Here is a 26,137-nt window from a genome sequence, read left to right as displayed (position 1 = left end):
TTACTGTACAGTTTTTTAAAAGGTGTGTGTGTGTGTGTGTGTGTGTGTGTGTGTGTGTGTGTGTGTGTGTGTGTGTGTGTGTGTGTGTGTGTGTGTGTGTGTGTGTGTGTGTGTGTGTGTACAATCTAAATTTCACTCATTTTTGCCTTGGGCTTTCTTTGTGTTGGCATTTTAAACTCTGGTCAATTTATGAGGATGATTGGTTAACCTTTTCTCAGATCTCTGCAGGGTAAATCCAGACAGCTAGCTAGACTATATGTCCAATCTGAGTTTTCTGTTGCACAACTAAAACAACCTTTGAACATACGTGTTCCACCAAAACAAGGTCATTCCCGAGGCTATTTTGAACAAGGGGGTAAGCGAGCATCCGGAAAGCGTACCTCCTATGGGGAGATTCTGAGGCTAACAAGCCATCACCTTCCGCTAGCATTCCATTGACTGCCATTCATTTTGGCATCACTTTGACAGCGAATAACTTTACATCTGAAGCCTTTAAAGACTCTATTTGTCCATTGTTTATTTCTAAAGAAACACAACAATGTATAAAAGGCTCCATTATCTTGTATCTCATGTTATGAGATACACAGTTCGCTCAGCCATCACCGGAAAAGCGCTTCTAACTGACTTCACTGGTCTTCGTCAAAGTCAAGGGGGTAAGCTTCGCTTCAGAGCAGCCATTTTTGTAAAAATAGGCTCACGATTGTGTCATGACCACACAACCTTCTGTCGCACAGTAGAGAAATTACCATAAAGTACAGGAGAAGCTCGCAGGTAATCGGGGGGGACATGGAGGCATACAGTCAAGGGAGAAGCCCATATAGGGTCCATAAAAGCATCGGAACAAAATATTTCAGCAATGTTTTGATGGATTGGAAATACTTCGGTATGTGGCAAGTGAATTCATATGAAGTAACATCTCTGCAAGATTCAGAATGATTCAGATTTCTCTTGGCACAGCTACCAGAAGACGTACAAATTTCAGACAGGTTGCTTATGTCACATCTACATCATCAAACTCAGTTTGAGGCTGCGCAGCAGCTGCACAGTTCGCTCAGCCATCACCGGAAAAGCGCTTCTAACTGACTTCACTGGTCTTCGTCAAAGTCAAGGGGATAAGCTTCGCTTCAGAACTCGAGCCATCTATGGCGCCATTTTGTTGCTACCTGGCCATCACCTGTTAGCATTCCGCTGACCGCCATTTTTTTTTTACGTCACTTGACTGCGAATAACTTTACATCTGAAGCGTTTAAAGACTCTATTTGTCCATTGTTTATTTCTAAAGAAACACGACAATGTATAAAAGGCTCCATTACCTTGTACCTCACGTTATGGCTCCGTAGCAGACGTTTTTGTAAAAATAGGCTAACGATTGTGTCATATGACTTACTGTCGCACAGTAGAGGAATTACCGTATAGTACAGGAGAAGCTCGCAGGCAGTTTCGACTTACGTTAGCTGTTAAGGTTTAATTACTAATGTTAACTAGCATGTTAGTTAGCAATAATTAGCCTGTGCCTATGTTATCTCTTTACATACCTACACTCTCCATCTCTGTAAGATTGGGAATGATTGAGATTTCTCTTGGCACAGCTACCAGAAGACTTACAACTTTCAGACACTTTGCTCATGTCACATTTACGTTGTCTCTGTCAGTTGGAGGCTGCGCAGTAAAGCTGGCCATCACCGGAAAAGTGCTTCTAATAGCCTTCGCTGGTCAGAGCAAATGGGTCTATTGGTCCATTTTATGTCAATGGTCAAAGTCTACGGCGTCGCTGTGTCCATTTCTATGATTTTGAAGAGGCAAAATCCGTCCAGCGCTTAGCACCACCCAAGACGATTGTGATTGTTTTAAAGAAATACCAATAAACCAGAGCACGTTTTTCTCCCATCCCAGAATGCTGCGTGGGCTCGCCAGAGCCTCCTCCGCAGCGCTGTGAAGGGAGGTCTGGCAATGCGAGACTATGCTCAGGCTAACAGCTAACTGCAGCTTACTAGCTGCCGTCAGTTAGTTCCACCAATTTTCATTGGACTGGTTAACTGGTTAATTTCTCTGCATTAAAAGCGCAAAGTAGTTTGAAAAAAGCTATTATCAAATAATTAATTAATTAAAATTCTATACATAGCAGCATTAAAATAAGGCCTTATGATTGCAATTTGAATCATAAATGAAGTGAGGTGTGTTTTCTGTAAGGAATTCTGGGTGCTAAAGTGATAATAACTGACTTGACATATAGGTAGCCTAAATGTTATAAGTTTGTGCTGCAAGATTTCAGGTTGAGTGTATGCCTACTCTGCGTGAATTTCAGTGGGCCGAGCAACTACAAATGGATCACTGTGAGGTCAGTGCAGAGGTGAAGTACAAATATGTGCCCAATAACCTGTAGCTATAGCCTACACTACATGCATCATTATACATGCAGCTAACTATGGTAGCCTCATATTGCAATTAACAGAATATAAATATAAAGATTTACAAAGAATGTTTACGGCATTTACTATCTAAATGAGACGTTTTGGAACTAATTAGCAGGATTACTATGGACGAAGTAGGCTACACACAGCAATACACTGGTAAGAGCAAATTGCGTTTAACCATGCAGGATTTAGCGCCACCAAAGACAATTGTGATTGAAGAAATGCAAACAACCCAGAACGTTTTTTTCTCATATTCCAGAATGCATCTGTGGTGTAGCCAGAGCTTATTTCTCAGCGCTGTGCAGATAGGTCTGGCAATGCCAGACTATATCTACGTCCACACTGCAACAGAAAACCATTGAAAGAACCTTGAAATAACCTCCAGGGAACGTTCCCTAAAAGGTTCTCTTAAGGTTAATTTTTTTTACCTTCAGCTAACCTTCTCTGAAAGTTCCCTAAAGGTTCTGTAAAGGTTAGTTTGTAGACCCAGCAAACACCCAGCAAACACATAATATTTTGGAACCTTCAGCTAACCTTCCTGGAACGTTCTCTTAAAGTTGTTTTTATTGAACTTTTAAAGAACCTATAGGGAACGTTCCCTAAAGGTTCTCTTAAGGTTAATTTTTTTTACCTTCAGCTAACCTTCTCTGAACGTTCTCTAAAGGTTCTCTTAAGGTTAATTTTTTTTACCTTCAGCTAACCTTCTCTGAACGTTCCCTAAAGGTTCTGTAAAGGTTAGTTTTGTAGATTTTTATATTTTTTATACACAGACACATTGTAGGCTAACTTATTGTTTTGCTATTAAAACTTAAATCCCCTCTAAAATGGGCAAACAAATTATTGTTGTGCTATATTTTTATACATATATCCACGAATTAAAAAATACAAATACACAGAAATGGAGAATGGAGACTGGAAAATTAGAGACCATGAAAAATACACGATTTTAGTTTTTTTTTAAATATATATATAAAAAAAAACATAAAATCACTCTGATCTGTGTCGGCCATGAATGTATTAAATTAAGAGAACGTTGTCTTCTATATTTATGCTCCGCCATTGCATGGCCATCTTTTACACTCATCTCGTGATGTAGGATGTATTGGATGTAATATATAATGTCTATGGATGTAACCATGGATGTGGGATGTAACTGGCCGCCGCCCTCAGTGTTTGGCGCGCCTGCGCCTGAAAGAGACACGCCTCTTCTTTCTGCAAGCCATGTGGCTGTCGTTGGTAAATAAAGACCTCTGCTAATTTTTAACTTCCATTTTACTCTGAACTTTGTATACAAACGCTGACTTTTGCACTGTCGGAGCAGCCAAAATGTCTGCGGGCGTCGTGAACCTCGAGGCACAGGTGGAGTCGGTTCTCGGAGCGCTGGTCAAAGCTGCCACGGTGGAGTTAACCAAACTGTTCGAGAGCAGATACCGAGCCTCGGCGCTGGATGTGGATGTGGGCCGCACGGAGGACAAAAAGCAGAATGAGACACTGGATAGTTTAACGACTGAGGACACCACACGTAGCATCGGAGTGCAAGTGGACGAGGACATTTATGTGCCGTTTGAGCTTTCTGGTGTGTGTCTTTGGAGCTTTAAATGCTATGACTTCCTGTTTACGTCCACGACTAGGGTGCAGGGATAGATGCATGAGTGGAGTGCACACTAGTTGCTTTACAAATCCAGAAAGATGATCATCGTGTATGCACTCCGCACACATTCAGCTTGATGCTTATGTACATTTAGTTCTTGCACACGCTTTGTTCATTTGGATTTGTACTAAACTCCTGCACGTGTTCCCTATTGCAAACATAGTGTAAAGGAATGTGTGCTTGCCTCTGTCTTAACCCCTCCCCCCCTCTTATCCACAGGACTCTCAGATGGGGATTGTTTGAGGGACTGCAGGGAGGAGGATAAGGAAGTGGAGGTGGAGGGGTGTCTCATTCCATCAGAAATCCTCCTGTCTGAACATAATGGCCAAGTTGACCCGGAGTGGTCACCTCTGAAGGAACAGGTTAGTAAACTTGAAAATACAACTCTGCAGTAGCATTATAGTTTCAGTAAAAATGAAAAATGCAATAATCAAATTTGATAATTGCATTTTCATTTGCAATAAGCGATGCAGTATGTGAAAATAAAATGCTAATTTTCATTTTCACATACTGCATCGCTTATTGCATTTGAAAATTTGCTGAAATGCTGTTTTCATCTTTCAAATAGTTAGAAAATTGCATTTTAATTGTGACTCAAATAATGCTTGCACAAATTGAATGGTCATAGAACGGCCATACAAGTATGTAAAAATTTAAATTGGAATATTGCATTTTCATTTTTGCCCAAATAACACATACATATGTGGAAAATGATCATGCTGTTGTGGAATTATATTTCCAATTTTACATTATAATTTTAATAAAGTCCCCTATGGGCTTCCATACCCTTAGTTGTTGTTCCGATAACATCCAGTGCAACATGCAAATGTGTTATGTTCTTTCTTTAAACAGGTTGTGGCAAAGACTGTAGATATGGTGGAGTTGAGCGGGATTGAAGCAGAGTCTCCAACTCAAACAAAAGTTGTTTTGCATGGTAAGGAAAAGCACCGTGACATTGAGTTGAAATCCAAGGCTAAAAAAACACTGACAAACGGAGACAAATTATGCAAATGTTTTTAATCCATGGAGGATTATTGTGTACATATTAACAAGTAGGACTGCATCTATAGGCCATTAGTTTAGATTACAAACAGCACATTTTACAAATGGGAGTTGCAAATAAAAGAAAGATGTACGAGATATTAACAGGACCTGTATTTGTTAGGCCATTTTATTAACTTCTAGAAGTTGGAAGTTTTTCGACCCATGGATCACATCCTGGAAATGTGTTGCTAGAAACAAAATACTTTTTTTAAAGAAGCAACATTGGAGAGCTAAAACAAATGTTGTGTCCAGTATTGATATGCTTGTTAGGTTGATTGATGCAAATCATCTGTCTTATCTTTGGTTAAGCTTTTTTCTCCTGCATTGTGCTGTTAAAGAAAAACAGACACACATAAACGTGACCTATCCCTGTCATAAACTGGCAAGTGTTGTAATGCATGCTGGGATAGGCTTCACTCCACAGTGAACCTGAAGTACATTGGAGAAGTTGGTCTTCAGGGCTCTTAGACCAAAAGCATTTTCTGCCAGAACGCTTCTTAGGTTAAGGCCACAAAAGGAGAAGATAGTGGTTTGGGTTCAAATAAACCCTCTCAGGCAGAAAGCCCTAAAAGCTAACTTCTCCCGTGTGCGACCTTGAACAGGATAAGCACTTTAGAAAAACGGATGGATTAACTAATTAAATTACACATAGAGAAGCATTAAAACAAATAACAGGGATTCTAGTCATTGCACAGACACAAGTGTCACAAATTGTCCCACTTAAAGGCTTAAGAACACCAATTGGTAGCCCTGGGGAAACTACAACATGGGCACACTGAGATTTTTTTAAAATATCAAACGTAGCACTTATTAAGTGATACCGTAGATAAAACATGAGGCTGCATATCCTATCGGTGCATCTACCAAACCTTTCTACATTTCACTGATAAGTATCCACATCTCCCCCACAGAGTTACCTAGGTGAGGTGAAGTCACACTGCCCAAGCTTACAGTAAAGTGTGCAGTTACATTAAAATGTATGTATATGCTGAAATTTGCCACGCCTAATAATCAAACATTTTAAGCAAATACGGCTGATTTTGTCTTATGATAACTTTACTTTGGATTTGAAGATGCCCTGAAGCTAAAGAGAGAAGACGAATGTTGTGGCAGTGATACCTTGGTGCACTACTTAGACTTTTCACCGCTGCAGAACTTATTTAAAACTTTAGCGCTGTTTGTCACTGATCCCCTTTCAGTCAAGCACCCCATTACTGTTAATCTGATGGCAATTTAACCTGTTTGTGTAGTGTCCGAATAAGCACCATGGCCATTTACCAAGGTAAAACATGCAAAGGAAGAGCGATACACATCTTGTACCGCCTTCATTTCTAAGATCACTGCAATACAGTTCATGTCTTCTCCCAAAATAAGTTTTAAAATCCATCAGCGATGCAGCCTGTTGGAGAACAAAACACACTTGTCTTCTTTTTTGTAACACTTTTAACTCACTGCTGTTCTCTCTCACACACCAGCTGTCGAATAATGTGCAAGCATTGTCTCTTCCCATAAATGTACACGTCTGAATGACAAAAAGTTATCACTTTAACAGAGAGATAAAGCCATCAATGATACATATTCCATGTATGAAAAGGGACTTTTTATTAGCAGATAAACAAGAAGCTTTCTAAACATGGTGGAGGGATGTTGAAGCTGAATGAGAAAAGGATGGTGGGAATGTACAATATAACAAAAAATGCATCTTAATCTTTTTCAGTCTCCGCAGAGAAATTAAGACATGGACCTAAGCGAAGCTCACCAGCTAAACAGAAGCTTATCGTGATCCAACCAGATACGTGTGATATCGTTTCTGGAGAGAAGGTTAAGTTTGTCTGCCCGTTGATCCTCAAGCCAGAGTCTCCAGCTCCCAAAACTGACAGTTCAGAGAAGCCTGTTCAAACCGAGCCTCAGCAGGTCTGTGTCAGCACAGCCAAGGGCACCGCCTACAGCCCGTCCCCGTCTGATGGAGCTGTGACTCCTGCTCAGGTTGGGGTTTGGGAACGGATCCGCACGCCAAAGGAGACGGCAAATAACCTCCACATGAAACTGAAACTGACTTCTCCAGAGCAAAAGCTGATGAGTCCATGTGTGGTACAACTGGTGGACGTGCTCACGGTGCCTGAGTCCGCGATGAAGCTTCAGGATGCTGTTGTCAAAGGTCATGATGCTAACTGCAAAACTGGTTGGCCTCTGCCCAAAGACCTCCGCCGCCACCAAGGTCTTCACACTGGCCACCGCCTCTGCTGCTTCACCCCCTGTGAAAACGGCGTTTGGCGGCTTCAGAAGGTGGTCACCCACTCCCGTGATGGATACCCTTGCAGCATCTGTGGGAAGACGTTCAAGCGGAGGAAGATTCTCCGACGGCACGAGCGCTTTCACACTGGAGAAAAACCATACCCGTGCACTATGTGCGCTAAGTCGTTTGCACTGAGGAAGAGCCTCCGACGCCACATGAGGTTTCACACGGGGCAGAGGCCGCACACCTGCACGCAGTGCGGCAAAAGCTTCCGCCTGCGAGACAATCTGAAAGCACACCTGAGGTTTCACTCTGGGGAGAAGCCTTACAACTGTGCTACTTGTGGCAAGATGTTCAGGATCCTAAAAAATCTGGAGAAACACAAAATGAGCCAGTGTGGATTCTTTGTTCCTTCATTCAGGACAATTGCTGGCTTGTAGCAGTGTAAAAACAGCTGTCAGTAGCTGGTTGTGGGGGTTTCACCACTTTCTACCTCAGACTGAAAACACTGTATCGCTTTTGTAGAATACTGTCATGCAATGTTCAGATAAGAAAGTTAAAAGGCTATGAGAGTTTATAAGCATTACTACTACTTGACACTTTTTTGCATAATATCTTTTGAGAAACATGATCAGTCTGCACAAGGGTCCCCTCCACATGGCACAGTTAACCAAGTATACTACATATGTGCTGAAGAACTTCAGATTGGAGATTGTTGTGTCTTGTAAATGGGTTGGAACCGTGGCTGTATAATAATAACTGGATAACAGATCTAAAAAATGGTGCCTATTTAGTTCATTGGAGTTGCTCGCCTGGCTTATACGCTGAAAACTTTTCTAAGCTTCCGGATTGACTTAAGAGATATAGTGCAGTAGTGTTTGGACCGCTGGCCCGCCCACTCAGCCCATAGACTTTTAAATCGCTTTCCTCGGCTGGAGGGAAGTTTTTCAGATATCAAAAGTCCAAGGACTAACAATTCAGAATAGAAATAGTCATAATCAACCTGCAGTTTGTTGTGTCCTGTCAACAGTTTAACAGGCGTCTCTTTTACAATGGTGGCCTATGGGGAAAATCTTCTTTTGGGTTGCAGTGGGATTTCTTGTTGCAATTCCGCAGGTGGCTACTGGAAAAAAATTGTCTGCAGGGCTGAGCGAAATTCCTGGGGGCCTGATTGAAACGCATCAGTAAAATTGTATGCCTTTGTGGGTACAGATAGAAGATATCTGGTTGATTGGATGGGCAAAATACAGATCCTCACCTGCCAGCGTTCCACTAATGTTTCTTTTGGATGTTTATACTGTTTTTATGTTATTACTTTTTTACTTTACACTATGTCTCTTATCAAAAAGTGTTTGGTTTTGTATTCATGTTATGATAACTGAATGTATTTAGACTTCTTTCCTGACCTAGATGTCAAAGACTATCCTTGCTGACTTTATAAGACATTCTGTTTTAATGTTAACGTGTAAATATGGCCAAACAAATTGGATGTTCTCTTTTTTTTTAAACTGTTTAACAAGGTTTTTTATATTACCTAATACATGTCTGTGTTGATTTTTTTTTTCTTACTTCTGATGCTATATACAATTTTCTTGTGTATTAATAAAAAATATGTTTTGTGGCAGATAAGTGAGTTATTTTGTTGTGTAAATGCAACAACACTCCAACACACTACATTCAGTCTGGAGGAAGGGCAGGACTTTTAAATAAAGCACCCGTTATAAGAGGTTTATACTTTGTAACTAATGGCTTAATTGATAGTTAATAGATAAATTACTAATGCTTAATAGATCAGTTATAAAACACTTTTAAACTAATGGTATAGCCACTACATGTCCTAGCTACTTTATTTTCAGAATAAGACTATTAAGTAGTGGTGGGAGAAGTGTTAAGATGTGAAGAAAAAGTAGCAATACCACATACAAATCTTTCTTAGGTTAAAGTACAAAAGTATTAGCATCAAAATGTAATTAAAGTACCAAAAAGAAAAGTACTAATTATGTAGACTGGCCCATGTTGCAGCTGGTAAAGGTACGTGGGGCTATATGACCATTTCTACCGGGTAGCTTATTCTATAATAATATAACAATTTGTTTTTGTTTTATTTATACTTTTTATTGAGAATAATCCAAATCTGTATAGTAACTAGTATGCTGTAAATGAATGTAGTGGAGCGAAAAGTACAATGCTGGCTTACAAAATGCAGAAGAGCAGAAGTAACATAACATGGGAATACAAGTAAATCAAAATGGTACTTAAGTACAGTATTTAAGTAAGTGTACTTAGTAACTTAGTTAATAAGATTTTGGTTTCTTATTCCATTGGGATGAATATAATTTTCCCATCATGCTTTGGGTGATAAACAGGAAGTGTAATGTTGCCATGGAGCGATCCTGATCCATCAGCGGGAGTTACGCTTATATAGCTACTGTCTATGGAGTTACGCATATATGTCAATGGAGTTACGGTAGTCAGTCATGTCAATGTAGTCAGTTAGCTCGATTGACATATATATAAGGTTAGCTCTGGGTTACAGGAAAAGATGACAGAATACGTTGATTGATGATTGATACAGGTCAGGACATAATATATTACATACATTCATGGCTTTACCAGTGCCGCGGTATTTAACTTAATGTGTACATTTTGGTTAATTTACCTGGCTACTTTTAGTTTAAACTGTAATGTTAACCAAAACTAGACCGTAAGTAAATAGCTAGTTGTGGATTAGCTAGGTAGCTAACGTTACCTAGCTAGCTACTTCATGCTCAGCAAAATGTGACTTTAGTTTAATCCATAGATATATATGAGTTTAATCTCGCTGTACATAGGAGAAATGGAAAGAATACATTAAGTAAGTTAACACGTTTTCTTCCGGCAAAGTTATGGCTCTGACTTTTAGTGTGACGTAGAAGATAATCAGCTTGATTCAAGTTATAGACGGTTCACCAGAAGTCCATGGGTTGTATTGCATTAGCTACGTTATCACAGCTGTATAGCTCCTACACATATGGTACAGCCACACAGGTGTTTTCAGTTAATTTGGCTGATTGGACGAGGAGGGAGCCCACAGGTGGAACCAACATTAATGGTAGCTCTGTACAGTTGGGCCATGATAACATGCAAAAACAGCAGGACTGGACTTACAGTTTTACACTTTTATTGACCAGAGCCAATATACTCGTGTTAATGATTAGTCAAGATGTCATTTGGAGGAAAATAACTAAGAGGTCGATATGACACGTTCTCAAACTAGCTACAACCGAAGTCTACCTCAGAAGTCTAATTAACACACAAACACGTGTTTATTTTCTATACACTCTGTGTGAATAAAAAAAGTAGCAGTTTCTAAAAAATAGTTGTCTTGTTTTTGTAATGTCTAATAATGACATTTTGGTTATGTAATCCTGTATTCAACTTCAAAATATCTCGTCTCTAATCGCTCCTCCTGTTAGGCCCCGCCCTACCAGGAAGTACAAATATAAACTCAGCAGTGCTTTCACTTTAAGCGTTGTGTGTACGGAGGATAAGACAAGCAATACTAAGGGCATCAGCTTTAGCTTTAAAGGTAGGAATAAGTGTACTGATTCGCTCACGTGATCTTGTGCTAAGGCTGGTGGGGTAATTCATAACAAATGAAACATTTTTACAAAGGCAGCAGCTGAGTGCTGGACGAACTCTGCAGTTAACTCCTTCCTGTCTGCTTTTTTTCATGCACACTGGCACTCTTTGAAGAAGAGGCATCAAGAATGGAAGATACCGAGAAAACAAAGCTTGAGGAGTTGCTGATGTGCCCAGTGTGCCAGGACATCTTTAAGGATCCTCGGCAGCTGCCCTGTGGACACAGCATGTGTATGGGCTGTCTGGAAAACATGATGGATCACTCCTCAGACATTCCCTTCCGTTGCCCAGACTGTAGAGCACACTTTGGACCGATCATTGGGTTGCAGAAGGGCTACGCGCTGGCCAACATCGTGGAGGACTTCAGGGTGAACAGGAGGAGAAGGGTATCTGCTATAATCACTTTTTCCACCTACAATCTTTTTAATAGTGACACTTACAAGATGTAGAGAATAAACTAGAATAGTTGTGGACTGGTAAAACTAATCCTCAAAAGTGGACAAAATGTCTAACGCACCTTTTCCCACATGCCATTATCTGATTTTTGTAAACAGGAAGAGCAGACAAAAAGTGTGTACTGCGACTGCTGCCTGGAGAACAAAACTCTGGCAATGAAAACATGTCTAAAGTGTGAGGTGTCGCTGTGCAAAGAGCACATCAAGGACCACCTGGAGCTGCCGGTGTACACGGGACACCCCTTGGTCAGGCCTCTGAGTGACCTCCTGGAGAGGAAATGCCCAGAGCACAAGGACGAGGTGCTGAGATACTACTGCAACGCGTCCAGGCGCTACATCTGCAACGTGTGCGCCCTGGAGAGCAAGCAGCACAACCTGGCCACTGAGGCCTCCTCTGTCCTGCGGAGACAGCTGACTGTATGTTTTGAATACCACTCTTTTACACTATATTACACAGGAAAAATCTTGGCATCCTTATGTATGGATTATGGAAGGAAGTTTGTGATAGCAACAGTTTCTTGTAAACAGAGTAGGATTAACCACATTGACATAGGAGATTCCTGTTGCTGCATGTCATGTAGAAAAACAAGATTTTCTGGTCCCTGAAAATCTGAAAGTTTGACTTTCACCTACCCGCTCCACCTAACTCCACCCCATGGATCACTCGGTCATTACAAATTCATGCTGTGCTGTGCAGAAACACTTTGTCACAATGTTCGTTTACAATAACTTCAACGGTAGAAAACTCCTGCGTCCCCGTACATACAATTTAACGGCGTTTAGCAAACAATACTCTCATCTCATTCATCTAAAATGCATGTTTTGATGCTTTCATACATACTCACTAACATTAGGTTGGAGACCTAATTTACCTGTTGGGCCACAGACTAAAGACACGGACACCACCCAAACTTGCAGTTAGTCCGACCTGTGGTGAGATGTTGCTGTTCATGATACTAGATTTGGTTTATCAAAGAAACTAGCAAAGCAACACAGTACAGAAAATAAGCACAGCAGAAACAAAAGTTTGCAGATTTCACATATCTCCGCAATTCAAATCAACTGCCTGAACTGTGTTTTACATTCTAGTGGGGATCCCAGAGTTTCCAAATTTAAAAATAGATTCCAGATATATTATACTGTCAGATAGTGTAGAATAAGATGTTTTTTTTCCACCTATAAATAAAAGGACAACTGGATGTTAAGGGGTTTAAGTAGAGCTGTGCGTGTATTCAACAGGAGTACATGGATCAACGCTTCAACATGCTCAAGGAGCAATCCAGTGAGTCTGTAAAAAAACTGCAAGAAGACATTCAACGTGAGGTAAGCTTGGTTTACTAAATTCTCAATATCTGTGACTTTTACAGTTTTTTGTTTTCAACGCTTCAGATCTAAAATGTATTTTCCTCCTGACAGAAACAGAAAGTGAACCCTGCCGACTCCTCCCTCAACAGTGTCACAGTGGTGCTGCTCTGTTTGTGGTTCATTGTTCTGTATTACGGTAGGAGAATGCCAAACTCTAGTGTTGTGTTTTGTCTTTGTATGTGTGAACATTCACTCCCTGATGTCTATCTTTGTTTCCCACCAGCCTACAACTACTCTGTGGAAAACCAGATGCTAACAGAAGCGCTGGACAAGCAGCAGAACCGCGTGCATCACATTTATTCCACCATCGCAGGTAAGAAGGAGGGTAGTTAGGAGCAATACCACTTTCCTATTTCTTTATGAAGCTGCCGCCTGCAGGTGGCTTGGTTAGCTAAGCATGAGTACTGAAAGCAGGAGCAAACAACTATCCTGGTTCTGTCCAAAGGTAATTGTTTGTTTAATCCGTATAAAAACCAAAAGTTTAAAAATAACAAGTTGTGGGGGTTATGAGTTGGACTATTCCTTGGTTAGGCACAGGCTTTGCTGGTTGCCAGGCTAGCTGTTTCTCTGTGCTTTTAGTCGTTATGTTATGCTAATCTAACTAGCTTTAGCTTCATATTTACAGTATCGCACACTACGTGAGAGTGGCATCGTCCTTCATATCTTACTCATGGCGAGACAGCGAATAAGCGTATATTTCCCAAAATGTCAAACTATTCCTTTAAAAGCCTGATAATGGTACATACAGTAAAATAGAACTTCTTCATCTCCATCTTGGTGCTGAGCCAACGTGTAAATCAAAGATATACAAATAAATATGTGATCCTTTCTCAAGGGCACAAGTTAAAGTCAACTATTGTCTGATCTGATGCACCACTTACAGGGCAACCTCCTTAGGAACTCGGACAACTTTTACAGTATAAACTTGTTTTTTTAATCTCCTTTTTTATTTTTTAAATCCCCACATAGAACTCTTGGTTCATCATCCAATGAAGAGCCACATACCTCCAGAGACCGAAGATCAAGGTACAAAAAATGATCTGGTGGAACATTGGAATGAAAGTTTAGGTTAAAGGGCATTCAGATGTGGAGAGAACTATGTGTTTGTGTTGGAGTACATTGACTAGCCTGATGGAGATGACCCAACTTTGAGAGAACCTGTGCCCTGTACTGTCAGATGTGGCAATGTAGATAGTCATTGTTTTCATTAAAGATAAATAAGCAGACAATGATTGTGTTTACATGCACATTAATATCCTGGTTTTGATCATATACCAGATAGGATGTCAACATGTTATGTTATTCACATCGCTGTTATCATGATTTTAATATTATCCAGCTTTCTGATTGTCTGCATTGTTTCTGTTCCAACTGAGTTGCCTCAATATTTGAGGATGAACTCTGTTTGGTTTCTGGCTGCCTGAACTGAATATAGCTAATCTTCAGTAATGGAGGATGAGAGAAACCACAAAATGATTATTTGCATCACTTTATTTCAGCTTGTACACCATAATTACATTGTTAAACATCTGATTCTTCTGCTTTACTTACTGACTATTGCATAACTTAATTTGAGGACACACCTGCGAGCATTGCAAAGAATGATCAGAAACCTAGATAAAGTTTAATAAAGTTTAAATTTCCAGTTTTTATCAGAGTGCATCAGCTCACTCATTTCCAGGTTTATCAAAACTGGGATAAGGGCTTATTCAGGTTTCTGAAACCAGGGTATGGTGTTTACATGCACAGACACTGAAACGCAAAACCGGGTCACTCCAATGACCAATCATAACATGGATACTAGCGTGCATGTAAACACATTTGTTATGCTGCACAGAGTTTCAAAAATTCTAAAAATGCACAGAAAATATGTGCTATGAAGGGCAGCACACAAATACTGAGCATTATGATTCAAAACCTATTAATGCACAATGTGGGTCAACAATTACACATGTTAATTTCCAATATTATTTGATACATAGCTGAATGTTTCTTTGTAATATCTTTTTAACAAAATTATGTCATCACCTAGGATTTTTAGAAATAATTTAGTTTTTCTTAGTATAAGTCATTATATTAATTTCTAAGTCTTGCTATATTGAGAAAAAGGTTTATATATTTAGCTGAAACTTGCAGACATACACATATCTCCTGACAGTCATTGTTGCCTTATATATTTGATTTTGCATATCTCTCTTTCTCTCCATCTTTACAGAATGATGTATGTGTGAAAGTACAGTAAAACCGTACATGTGTCAGTAATGACGGTTGTGATAAGGCAGGCTTGTAGAAAGGTAGGTGAAATGGTGACCTTGAGGGGAGTGGTGTGCAATAAAATGTTCCTTATTGCAAATATCTAAACAAATCAAAGGTTCCTAAAAATTTTTTATTGAGAATGCATACAGGACATTTTTTACCCATGTTGTGCATTTTTGGGGTAGTAATACAAAAATGTTTTTTATGCAAAAATAAATTAAACTCAGTGTTTGTGATGTTAAACATTGAATTCATGAAATAATAAAATGCATAACATGCAAAGATATAAAACATCTTGGGTCACTTTTGACCCATTTTATGGGTGAAGTAGTGAGAATAGTTGGGAAAAGTGGGAATGGTTTTAATTAGTACGAATTTCATTGAAATGTTTAATGATACTAATGTATTTAACAACAGTGGAATAATTTAAGGTTTTATTGAAAAGAAAAGTCATAGTATAGCATGTCAAAGTCATAGTATAGGTATGTCGAATAAAGTGATGAAAAAGTCATAATATAGTTTATCGAAAAAATGTCATAGTATATTATGTTGAAAAAGTGATCCATCCGAGGGTCAGTCTGCAGTGCCCACTTGCTGGTGCTAGTTGCATCAGTGCTAACCACTGCGCAACCATACTGTACCACTGAATAAAGTATTTTGAAAACAGTATATTATAGTATGTCGAAAAAAATCCATTAAAATGTTTTAGTATGGTTAGTCTTACCTTGCCAGACCATCCTCCACACGCTGCTAGTCCACACAAAAAACATGCTCTGGTTTATTGGCATTTCTTTTAACCAATCACAATCGTTATAGGCAGCGTCATAGGCAGAGCTGCAAAATAGCCTCGGGAAGGAACTTGTTTTGGTGGAACGTGTACGTTCAAAAGTTGTTTTAATCATGCGAGAGAAAACTCAGATTAGACGGAGTGTAGCTAGCTGTCTCAATTTACCCTGCAGAGATCTGAGGAGCAGTTAACCATAGTCCTCAGAAATCCACCGGAGGTTAAAATTCCAACATCAGCGAAAAGACATGCATCCGGCGGAATTTCCTGCGGAGCGTCAGGATATAGACTATATTATGGTATGTCAAAAAAAAGTCATAGTAGGTCGATAAAAGTCATAGAATAGTATGTCAAAAATGGACCTAGTATAGCATGTCGAAAACATAGTAGGCTATGTCAAACAAGTCATAGTATAATATATTTAAAAAAGTGATGGTATAGTATGTCAAAAAAAGTCATAAAGGCATAGAATAGTTTGTCTAAAAATGTCACAATAAATTATGTTGAAAAAAGTCATAGTATAGTATGTTGAATAAAGTGATTAAAAAAGTGTGTTGAATAAAGTGATAAAAAAGTCATGGTATATAGTATGTTGAAAAAGGTCATAGTATAGAATGGTGAAAAAAATCATAGTGTGTAGTATATAGAAAAAAGTCTTATGTCTAAAAAAGTCATGATGTATTATGTCGAAAAAAGTAATACAAAAGTCATTGTATAGTTTGTCGAGAAAAGTGATAAAACATTCATAGTTGGCCTACAGTATGATGAAAAAAGTCAAAGTATTATAGTATTTCGAAAAAGTCATATTATAGTATGCCAAAGAAAGTCTGGACGAACATGCAAACTCCAGCCGCTAGGGCTCCGGGACGCCGGCTACCAGCACAGTTGTTTAGCCGCCATTAGGTGACTGCGAGCCGGCTACAGGCACCACCAGATGACGGTCCTTTCAGGGGCCGTGGTAGTGGAGTTTAGCCAGAAAAAGTGAGCGTTAGGCAGTGATGACAGTTAAGTTTAGGCACCAAAACGACTAGCTAAATTTAGGAAAAAGATGGTGGTGTGGTTTGGTTTGGATTAAAACACTCCCGAGGAATAAACGAGCGCTTCCTGGCTGAAGGTATTTTGTTTTCACCGTAAAGGGAACTCCGCTCCCCGGCTTGAAAGCGCCTTGTTTTATGTTGACACTAGGTTGTGCTATTTCATGTTGAGATTATTTTCCATTGGATATTGAAGTTCATAAATAAAATGTTTGGCATGGCTGGCTGAGTGGCCCTGTTGTATCCATGTATTGGAAGGGGGATTTAATTATTGCATGTTTTGTTTTGTTAGTAGTTAGAAAGTTATTACTGAATCCCTTAAAATTCAAGAAGTAGATTTACCACTTTAATTGTCATGGGCATGTATTATATATACATGTGGGTAGCATCAGAATGGTGTATAGGTAAACCCAATAGTCCGTCTGTCTCTTAGGATTTCTCATGTTGGATCTGAACACAGCCAGTCCTTTCCTTGGGGTCTCCGCTGACCTCCAAACAGCAGAGAGAATGAAAACCAAGCTGGACTATCCCAACAGTAATAGCCCCGCAGGTCCTCTGCCCGGTGCTTCTCCGCTGGTAACCACGTCTGGGAGGTGGAGGCTGAGGGATACTGGAACATCGCCGTGTCATACAAGAGCATCCAATGTAAGAGCAAGGACTGCTATGGACGCAGTTCTGATCATAGATTTTGTAGAACCATTTTTTTAATCAATAAAATCATTTTTAAATCAACATTTTGTGTCAAATTAGGGACTACTTTAGGAGGTAGTTGCGTGATAAGCAAGACCTTCTGTCAGGGTCCTTCATCACACTGTTGGGGTTCAAGTCGCAATAATGAGCCGCATGCTCTGCATATCCCCTGTAGTGGCCTTGACCAAGCCAAATGAGCTGAAAGCAAAACAGACTACATTAACTCATACCTGTCAAGTATCCCGTTTTGGCCGGGAAAGTCCCGTATTTTACCCTTCTTTCCCGCCGTCCTCCAGTATTAGTATTTTCACGTAAATCTCCCGTATTTTAACCTGCGTTATTAAAAAATAATAATACCCCGGGCCCGAGCTGAGTAAAAAAAAAAAAAAATTAACATTCCCAATCTGAGCTCTGTCACTAGCCTCGCGATAACTGCCACTTGCAGTAGCCTACTACAGGTACTGTAGGTGGCAGTTGTCGTGAGGTTAGTGTGTGAGATTAGATGAGTGACAACGCGGGGGAAAAAGAAGAAAAAAAACAGAGATGGATGATGGACGCTACGACAGAGACGGTGCGCTGCCAAAACTTATGAAGGCTTTACTATGCATTCCCCATAGCAATGCAAGTTGAGAAAGGGTGTTTAGCATGGTACGAAAGATTGTTACAGAGAATAGGATGACGTTAGACAACAGAACTGTCTGCGCTCTACTCTCATGTAAAATGAACCACTCTGGCCCCGCCCACAAATACACTCCTTCCACAACAGTCTTAAAGAATGCAAAGTCTGCAACACATTTGTACAATAACTCACTAAAGATAAGTTATATGAAATTAAAAGAAAAACTGTAAAAGAAAAGCAATATGAAATGAAAAGTGTGTGGAATGAAAATAAAATGTAAATGTAAAGACAAGCAATGTTATAAATTGTAAATGTTTTCAGCATTCTGCATCAAGTGGTGATTTTAGCTTTCTTGTACACCTGTCTTAAAATGTAAGAGATACTGGAGCTTGGTTGGGGTGGTGGGACTGCTCGAGGTGGGCACCGGAAATTTTCCCTTATTTTCAAATCCAAATCTTGACAGGTATGCATTAACTACCTTTTTTTCTATAAACAAAAACACTAAATCATACAAATTCTACACAAATGGGGTCAGAACTCTGACTTTGCCAAATGTTTCTTTGGAGATTACACATTCAGCTTCTTGAGTTCACATTTAATGACTAACCTCACTGTGAAGTTAATGCCATTCCAGCTTCTCTACAGATAATGGAACTGAAAACATTCTAAATCTGTGTAACTTTTGCTGAACACCAGCCATTTTGGCCACAAGTGCCAAGTACAGGATAAAGGAAAATGCCAAAATAAGTCAGCTGACTGACTCAGTGATGCCCGTTACACAGCGACAGCTATCTAAAAGATGCTAACATCAGCCTTTTAGCTACAGATCAAAAGGCGTGTTTGAAGTTAGAAAAGTTACAGCATTGCTTTAAGAGACAAAGCACAAAGAGGAAGCACTGGATTCAGAAAAACTGCTCATTTATTAAGAAAACATGAAAGTCAAGAATTTTTTAACAACAATGATCTGAACAGAATGTGTTACAAAAAAATGAAGGCAATATTAAACTTAGGCAACTATTCTCAGAACAAATACAAGCTGTACAGTGATACAGACTTCCCACTCAAACTTGAGCATATTTCAGCCTTTATTTGTAATAAGGAATCGTTTCACATGCTTAGAGACCTGAAACACAGAAACATTTCAGAGCATGGATTTCAAATCAGCAAGCATTGTACAATGTCTCAAACTGCTGTAAAAAAAGGTTGAAATGTTCTTTGTCAGAGCGTTTCGAGAAACCGACTCCAACAATTTACAGTAAACAAGTACTGACCTGTGTTGGGCTTTAGTTAAAAAAAAAATAATTAATAGAATACCATTGTCTCGACCAACTTTGACACTTCATTGTTCTGATCTTTTCTCTAGCTGCCTTGAAGTCCCTCGATGCCTGACTAAGGGCTGTATACATAATCAAACATACCACTACATTATTATCCTTACCTTTCATTAGAGTAGTCTGTGTGCTAAAATACTAACGTGGAGTCGCTGTCCTACTTTAGTGTTATTTAGCAACGTTACTCGTTTATTGTCCTGAACAGCAACTGTCAAACCTACAGTACATGTACCAAACAGGGAGAGAACTGTGGTGAAATGCATTTTTTGACGTTTCTGTGTTGCACCACTTCTGCATCGCACCACTTCTGCATCGGTCCTTCAACTACTGACACTTGTTTCTAGTGGAGAAACAAGTATTCTGTCGATGGGATTGGTAGCAGCTGCTCCTTATTTCACTATTCCCATGGTCTGATTCCTGATTGAGCACCACGCCTTGAATATCGCTCTGAAAAACAGAAAATATGAAGTTCGGAAAAACTTCTCCAATGTCTAATGGAAACAAACATGCATACATAAGTGCACATTTCAAACCTCTACACACCTGCAGTGAGTAGCCACACATTCGTTGCTACAGTATTCTTTGTCCCAGTCGTCACTCTCTACGGCTGGGTTGTTACATCCCGTCCTCACACACACACTCCTCATCGTCGCGGCATCACCGGGCCCGTTCACCTCCATCTCTTCCTGATAAAAAAAAAGGGGAAATGCATGGAAGAGCAATTATTAATATGGGTACCCGTTAGGATAATTATTTATCAAAAGAATGGACAAAATCACTGGAGTTCTCTTATAAGTCTGTTTACTTGCAGCAAGTAGAGTCCGTTTACAGCACTTCCGCAGAAGTACAGAAAATCTTTAACAGGTAGACTGGGTAAACCCGGCCCGATCTGCTGGCGATTTGATTTCGCCCTGCAGCTCGGGCTGGAAACCTGTACATTTTTCTATCCTGCTTCCGTTACAAATCTGCGGGGACCAATCACAAACTGGCTTATCCACCTGGCGCGCTACTGGTGGTTTTAACACGATGACGATAGAGAAGCGACAGCAAGCAGCGTTTCGTTTACATTCAAGCCTCCGAAGCGCAGCAACCCATGGACGAAAGTACGTCACCTGGATCACTGGTCTGATTGGTTGAAGGACTATCCAATTGCGTACCGAGTCATTTGAACTATGCCCGTTGATCACGCCTTTTGTGCGGTAGAAAAATACAGAGCAGACCAGGCTCAATCTTAAAAGATTGAGCTTGGTCTGGTGATAGCCATACTATTTAACAGTATCTTTTTTTATTAGGGAAAAGGGAGTAATATCACACAAAGAGAAACTTTCTTATCTCTGGTCAGGCTTGACGTCTCCTCCGTATGCCCTGACCTCATATATGCAAATTAGTTCAACACTAAAATGAAGCAAAGACTATAGCAAGCATAACTTTTCTAACAGTACCTAATATTTTCTGTTCACTGATCTAGGCTTGTCATAGTGGGTGATAATATTACACGGTGTCATTTTCTCCACAAAGCGCTGACACAGTGAAAGCAAAAGTGACAATAAAGAAAATGATGCCTTTATAAATATTTACCCCCATCTTTTAAAAAAAAAAAAGGTATTATTGTCTTTCAACTTTAAATCACAGTGGAAGTGGGACTTTTTTTGCACTAACCAAAAGGGGAAAATATTTCATTCTCACGGTCAACAGATATAAAAACACAATAACTGATTACATAAGTATCCCCCCTCTTCAAGTCCGTGCCTTCGACAGCATGTCCAGCTTTGGGTTTATGCAGACAGGTCTGTATCGTCTACGTACATCTGGAGGTGCATTTTTTACCCGATCGTCTGTGTGAAACTGCCCAAGCTGTGTCAATTTGCATAGGTTGTTGAGTGAACCGCATTTTTTCACTACCCCAGATGTCATGTGATTGTTTTCAACTGTGGCTTTCTCTTTGTCACACTGCTACAAACATATAGCTACTTCAGAGCTGCTCTAAGCCTCTTGGTGGTCTCGCTCTTCTCACACAGACGCACATGTACAGCTGTGCCATATTCTTTCCATTTTCTAGTGACCCGACTCTACTCTGAGAGATGCTGTGCCTTGGAATTTCTTCCTGCGTCCTTCCCCTGAGTAGAACGTTTCACTAAACTTTTCACATATTTGTTAGGATTGTTCCTTCCGTCTTCATGGTGTTGTTTCTGACTGGAAATTAACTGACCACATGTTGGACATTTCAGATTCAGGTGTCTGAACTTTAAATCACAGGTGATTTCCATTCTACTTATGAAACATTTGGCTGTACCAGTTCTAGTGATCAAGAGTAAGAACTCATTTGGGCTATGTATTGTAAATTTAGATCCTTTGTGGATTTGTTTTGACTTTGATATTAATAAAAAAAAAATCAAAATTTTCATCTGAAGAAAAAAAAAATCTGACAAACTAATGAAATGCTGTACAACAAACCAGATGTAGTGGCACTATTGTAGCAGCAAGTAGGAGGGACAACATTAAACATCTTCTGACAATGGCAAAAAAGATTTGGCAGTTACTTTAATCCAGCTGAATCTGAACAATAGTTTGAATTTGTGAAAATTAGGAATCTGTTACCATGACAACGGTTTGGCCCTGTCTGACAATATAATATAATCCATCTAAAAAAAAAAAAATGAAATATTCAAAATTGCCAACAATCAAATTAAGAGTTATTTGTGGATAAACAAGGTCCTAGCCTCATAAAAAACTAACAGCAGCAATGAATTACGACCATTTACCTCTTCTGAATGCAGCACTTCTGTAACTTCATCGTCGTCTGTACTGGCTGACGTGTCCGTAGAATTCACCACCTGCACCGACACGATGGGTGCAGACTGGGCAGATGTAGTCGCAGTAGATGACACGGCCACTGTATTAGGGACGATAATCGGCAGGGCCTCTTTGCTCTGCAAGGACGCGGGAACTATTTTTATCTGGAGTGGAGGTGGAGGTGTAGCCGTGACGGACACAGGCAGACCTAGCGTGGTGCTTCCTTCGCGGGGCTTGGCCTGTAAGGGTGGAGGTGCTGGCGCCATTTGCTGGAGCCGCGGCGGAGGCGGTGCGTTCTGCATCTGCTGCAGCGGAGGTGGCTGACGAGAGGCACCCGACACTAACAGTGTGGGCTGCAAAGTGCGGACCCCTCCGGGCAACACAGTCACCAACTGGCCCCCCGCCTGCAACATGTGCTTTGGGATTATGATCTTGGTGATGGTCTGGGCCGGAGGTACCGCAACCGCTGGGGCAGAGACTTTGTTGGCCCCTGTGCGGGAACGTGTGGCCCTCTCTGGGACGTCCAGGATGATGTTGGAGGCGCAAATGTTTGTGATGGTGTTCTCCTCCAGGTTGGTGGTCGCCGGGCGGACGACCTGGGGACCAGCAAAGGGAAGGGCTGCGGGCGTTGGATGGACCGCCGTTGGAGGTGGTGAAGGAGCGGTCTCCATCTCCTCAGTGGCTGGCTGTGACGAAGACAGATAGAAAAATTGAAAAAGCCATATGATTGAAAATCCCATAGAGCAATCAACTGGCTTTCCTTTAGAGGTCAATGTGATCTTACCTGCGTGAGCTGGTTGGCTCTATAAGCTGCCAGTGCTTTCAAATACTCCTTTTTGGCTACTTCTGTCTTTCTCTTATACACCTAGAGAAGACAAGACAAGTACCAGCAACAATAATTTTTTCTCCCCCAAAACTGACACAGTACATTAATATGCTTTATATAAGCATGTCTACTTATACCTGTTTCTGTTCCTCTGCCAGGCTGTCCCACATGGAGGCCACAATTTTTGACACCTCCCCAAAAGAGGCATTGGGATTCTGGCCCTTAATGGCTGCCTGGGTGTCTCTGAAAAACAGCGCGTACGCTGAAACTGGCTTCTGTGGTTCATTTGGGTCTTTCTTCTTTCTTCCTTTCTTAGTGCCCACCGCCCCAGTCACTGAGGCCAGCGTGGCTGGCTTCCCCCCGCCCCTCCTGGCCGTAGCTGGAGACAATGAAGATGTAGGAGCTGGGTGGGAGGACATGTGGGAGAGGGAAGAGGAGAGATACATGGGGGAGTCCACCAGCACACTTCTCTGAGTAGGGAGAGGAAAAGTGGAAGGACATATTAGCTGTAGGATCTAAAACATTAGCATGGAATCCAAAATGTAAATAAGACTGCCAGAATACATGCGAGTAAACATAAATGTAGACCGCTACAGGTGTAAACCCTCACCTTGAAGTCATCCATGTCCTCGTCCTGCAGGGAGCCCGCTGGCGATGGTGTTGCTGACAGCGGCTGCTCGTGCGTCTCTGAAAGATGCCCAATGTTATCACCCCCAAGACCCAGTGCCAGCTCAGACGGGTTAATAGTGCTCAACTGGCTGCTTCCCAAAAGCCCATGACTGATGTCACCAAGTTGGACATCAATGGTCATCGGGGAAGAACTGCTGAAATGTGAACCACTGGAATTCCCCAGTTCCTGCAGAGGGATTAGAACACAACAAGTTGCCAACAATTCTTAACTGCATTAATGAACCACTTAACATTTAAAACACACAGCATTCTGTGTGAGGGTCCACAGGTAAAGCACTCACCAGAGCAGAGGAGCTCAGCAGGGCTCCCCCTCCAGCCTGGCCCATGGCCCCAAGGTTCAGCTGTTCAAGACCTTGAGACCCAGAGTTCACAAAGGTGGAAGCAAAGGAAGGGTCATTGGCCTCCACTACCAGGTTGCTAACAAGGCTACGGGAGCCTGAAGTTCCCCCGGTACCGTCTGACCCATCTGTCAACTCAAAGTGGGACACTGCATCACTGATGCTAAGAGTTGGGTCAGGATCAAGGGAGATAGGGGGTATCTCAAAAACCTCATCCCCGAGACTGGGAGTATGGAATGTTTGCTATATGTGGAGAAAGAGACAGAATAATAGGCCAGTCCTTAATGAACTGAAACACGTGTGTAAAGATCAGCACAATAAAGACGTATTACTCTGTACTACCGTGTTGCTTGAATTAAGTCACTTACCTCAGCGGACAAAAAAGGGTGGCCCGCTCCACTGATGGTGAGATAACTGTCGCCGCCTTCTGGAAACTGAAACAGACCGTTAATATGTAACTAACTAATGTGCAACTTTGGCATTTCTATGACTCAAAGCTGACCTTTCCAATTAAATACTGGTTATCGTTGTGTTTACCTTATTTTCCTCAGTGTATCCGCCATACGCTTGGGTGTCCAAAAACTCCGAATCAACATTTTGACCACAACCATCCGAAAGGGCAGAGTAAAAATTAAGGTCCATTTTGAGATGTTTTACTCTAAACGAACTATCACACGCGTTGTATAGCTACTTTGTTGAAAAGGGGGGGTTCTTAACCGAACCCATTTAGGTCAACTATCCGAACATTAACTAAAGCTGCTAGCGGCTAGCTAGCTAATCTCTGGCTAGCATTATGTTATGATCGATGAGATGATCCTAGGATACCTTTGAAGCCCTAGGGAAAACTGGGACGAGGGTAATTTGAAGAGGTTAGCAGCCAAATAATCACAAAGATGACAAAATAGTACGCATTAGTTCCCCGGGGCGCAAAGCTTACTGGAGGCCCAACACAACCCCATTCGTATGCTGCTGTTACACTACCACCATGGCATTTCCGAACCGAATAGCTAGCTAGCTAGCTAGCTAGTGTGTTAGATTCACGGACTGTGGGGGAAATTGCCAATGCTTCATGAAACACTAGCGTCACCTACGGACATAAGTGAGAGATAAACTAAATTCAGGTTATCATACGATACATTACAAAACAATTACTTTAACTTATTTTTAGTTTAATGTTAAAGCCACATTTAACGTTAGCCTGGTTTTGACGTATTTTGACCGAAAATTCACCAAATCAATGCTTACTTACTGGCATTCATTTAATGACTATGTTGTAATATTATTAGGTTTTTGTCTCATATTTGTATATGCCTTTTCTAAACTACATTCAGTTAATCCAAAAAGATTTACATGTTTTTGTAGTGCGCACGACCTGCGCCTCCCTCCCCAAACCAAACCTCTTTACCCCCGCCCCCCCTATCCTTATGCACGAAGGGTAAAGAAAGCAGTCCCTGTCCTTGTTTTTTTTTTTTTTATTATTATATTTTGTGTATTGCCTTGACACGTTTTCATAGTTGGAGACTTGCTGGGATGGTGGGAAGTATAGTTAAGTGGACAACTTACTTGACAGACCGTACTTGTTTAGAGTAATGGGCTGATTATTTTTTTAACCAATATTATCACTTGCAACCGTTTGTAGAGTTGAAGTAAGTACATTGAATATCAGTGTGTGTGAGACTGTCTCGGTCTTACCTCCATTGTCAGGGCTCAGTGAGTTGCATCATTCTACTCCCAACAAAGGTTTTTAATAAATCAATGCTACCACATGTGTTCACGGGACTTTGCTGGCCCGAGTTAAGCCTAGTAGTAGCAGGGCCTCCTCTCATGATGTACAGTACCTACACACCGCCTCGTTAAACAAATCCCAATCATGGTCCATCCTTTGGTGGGCAGGACTTGGGCTTAGTAATATAGCCATCATTAGAGACATTTGTCTTCTCATGTATTCAATGTGCTTTACAATGTAGCCAAATAACCTAGTAACAGCTCA

At 40.8% G+C, this 26,137-nt stretch overlaps 3 protein-coding genes across 7 annotated transcripts; 2 read left to right on the top strand and 1 right to left on the bottom strand.

Moving 5' to 3' along the window:
- Positions 1 to 3,576: 3,576 nt before the first annotated feature.
- On the top strand, positions 3,577 to 8,971 carry si:rp71-1g18.1 (uncharacterized protein LOC559922 homolog). The gene is made up of 5 exons (XM_039816944.1): positions 3,577 to 3,650; positions 3,736 to 3,990; positions 4,285 to 4,427; positions 4,918 to 4,999; positions 6,827 to 8,971. The coding sequence occupies exons 2-5, from the start codon at positions 3,741 to 3,743 to the stop codon at positions 7,783 to 7,785; spliced, it is 1,434 nt and encodes a 477-aa protein (XP_039672878.1). The 5' UTR covers positions 3,577 to 3,650; positions 3,736 to 3,740; the 3' UTR covers positions 7,786 to 8,971.
- A 743-nt stretch (positions 8,972 to 9,714) lies between these two features.
- On the top strand, positions 9,715 to 17,592 carry LOC120568934 (E3 ubiquitin/ISG15 ligase TRIM25-like). 5 transcript variants are annotated; one of them, XR_005640810.1, is made up of 9 exons: positions 9,715 to 9,920; positions 11,081 to 11,352; positions 11,521 to 11,838; positions 12,661 to 12,744; positions 12,838 to 12,922; positions 13,010 to 13,099; positions 13,756 to 13,812; positions 15,002 to 15,080; positions 17,294 to 17,425. XR_005640810.1 is itself a non-coding variant. In XM_039816687.1 (8 exons), exons 1-8 carry the CDS (start codon positions 9,908 to 9,910, stop codon positions 17,566 to 17,568), a joined length of 1,191 nt encoding a protein of 396 aa, XP_039672621.1. In that variant the 5' UTR covers positions 9,715 to 9,907; the 3' UTR covers positions 17,569 to 17,592. The 5 variants fall into 5 exon arrangements, 4 of the variants coding, with proteins under 4 accessions (XP_039672621.1, XP_039672620.1, XP_039672622.1 ...); XM_039816687.1 differs by lacking the exon at positions 15,002 to 15,080 and having other exon boundaries at positions 11,084 to 11,352; positions 17,294 to 17,592; XM_039816686.1 differs by lacking the exon at positions 15,002 to 15,080 and having other exon boundaries at positions 17,294 to 17,592.
- A 1,478-nt stretch (positions 17,593 to 19,070) lies between these two features.
- On the bottom strand, positions 19,071 to 25,305 carry tox4a (TOX high mobility group box family member 4 a). The gene is made up of 9 exons (XM_039815616.1): positions 24,685 to 25,305; positions 24,516 to 24,581; positions 24,091 to 24,390; positions 23,730 to 23,975; positions 23,257 to 23,589; positions 23,078 to 23,158; positions 22,263 to 22,979; positions 20,044 to 20,186; positions 19,071 to 19,947 (listed from the first exon to the last, which is right to left on the bottom strand). The coding sequence occupies exons 1-9, from the start codon at positions 24,787 to 24,789 to the stop codon at positions 19,890 to 19,892; spliced, it is 2,049 nt and encodes a 682-aa protein (XP_039671550.1). The 5' UTR covers positions 24,790 to 25,305; the 3' UTR covers positions 19,071 to 19,889.
- Between the last annotated feature and the right edge of the window lie 832 nt (positions 25,306 to 26,137).

The sequence above is a fragment of the Perca fluviatilis genome, chromosome 11, assembly GCF_010015445.1.
Source record: "Perca fluviatilis chromosome 11, GENO_Pfluv_1.0, whole genome shotgun sequence".
Classification (NCBI taxonomy): Eukaryota; Metazoa; Chordata; class Actinopteri; order Perciformes; family Percidae; genus Perca; species Perca fluviatilis.
The sequence above is the reverse complement of the archived record's forward strand: the minus strand, read 5'-3'. Positions and strand labels throughout refer to the sequence as shown.

Excerpts from the sequence above, each read along its gene's own strand:
- LOC120568934 (XM_039816686.1), top strand. Across the intron at positions 12,923-13,009 it reads GTTCATTGTTCTGTATTACG|CCTACAACTACTCTGTGGAA; the intron begins GTAGGAGAATGC and ends GTTTCCCACCAG. Across the intron at positions 13,813-17,293 it reads TCCAGAGACCGAAGATCAAG|GATTTCTCATGTTGGATCTG; the intron begins GTACAAAAAATG and ends TCTGTCTCTTAG.
- si:rp71-1g18.1 (XM_039816944.1), top strand. The coding sequence starts at position 3,741 with ATGTCTGCGGGCGTCGTGAACCTCGAGGCACAGGTGGAGTCGGTTCTC. Across the intron at positions 3,991-4,284 it reads TGTGCCGTTTGAGCTTTCTG|GACTCTCAGATGGGGATTGT; the intron begins GTGTGTGTCTTT and ends TCTTATCCACAG. Across the intron at positions 5,000-6,826 it reads AACAAAAGTTGTTTTGCATG|TCTCCGCAGAGAAATTAAGA; the intron begins GTAAGGAAAAGC and ends AATCTTTTTCAG.
- tox4a (XM_039815616.1), bottom strand. The coding sequence starts at position 24,789 with ATGGACCTTAATTTTTACTCTGCCCTTTCGGATGGTTGTGGTCAAAAT. Across the intron at positions 24,391-24,515 it reads ACCCTTTTTTGTCCGCTGAG|CAAACATTCCATACTCCCAG; the intron begins GTAAGTGACTTA and ends CTCCACATATAG. Across the intron at positions 20,187-22,262 it reads AAGTGCTGCATTCAGAAGAG|GAAGAGATGGAGGTGAACGG; the intron begins GTAAATGGTCGT and ends TTTTTTTATCAG.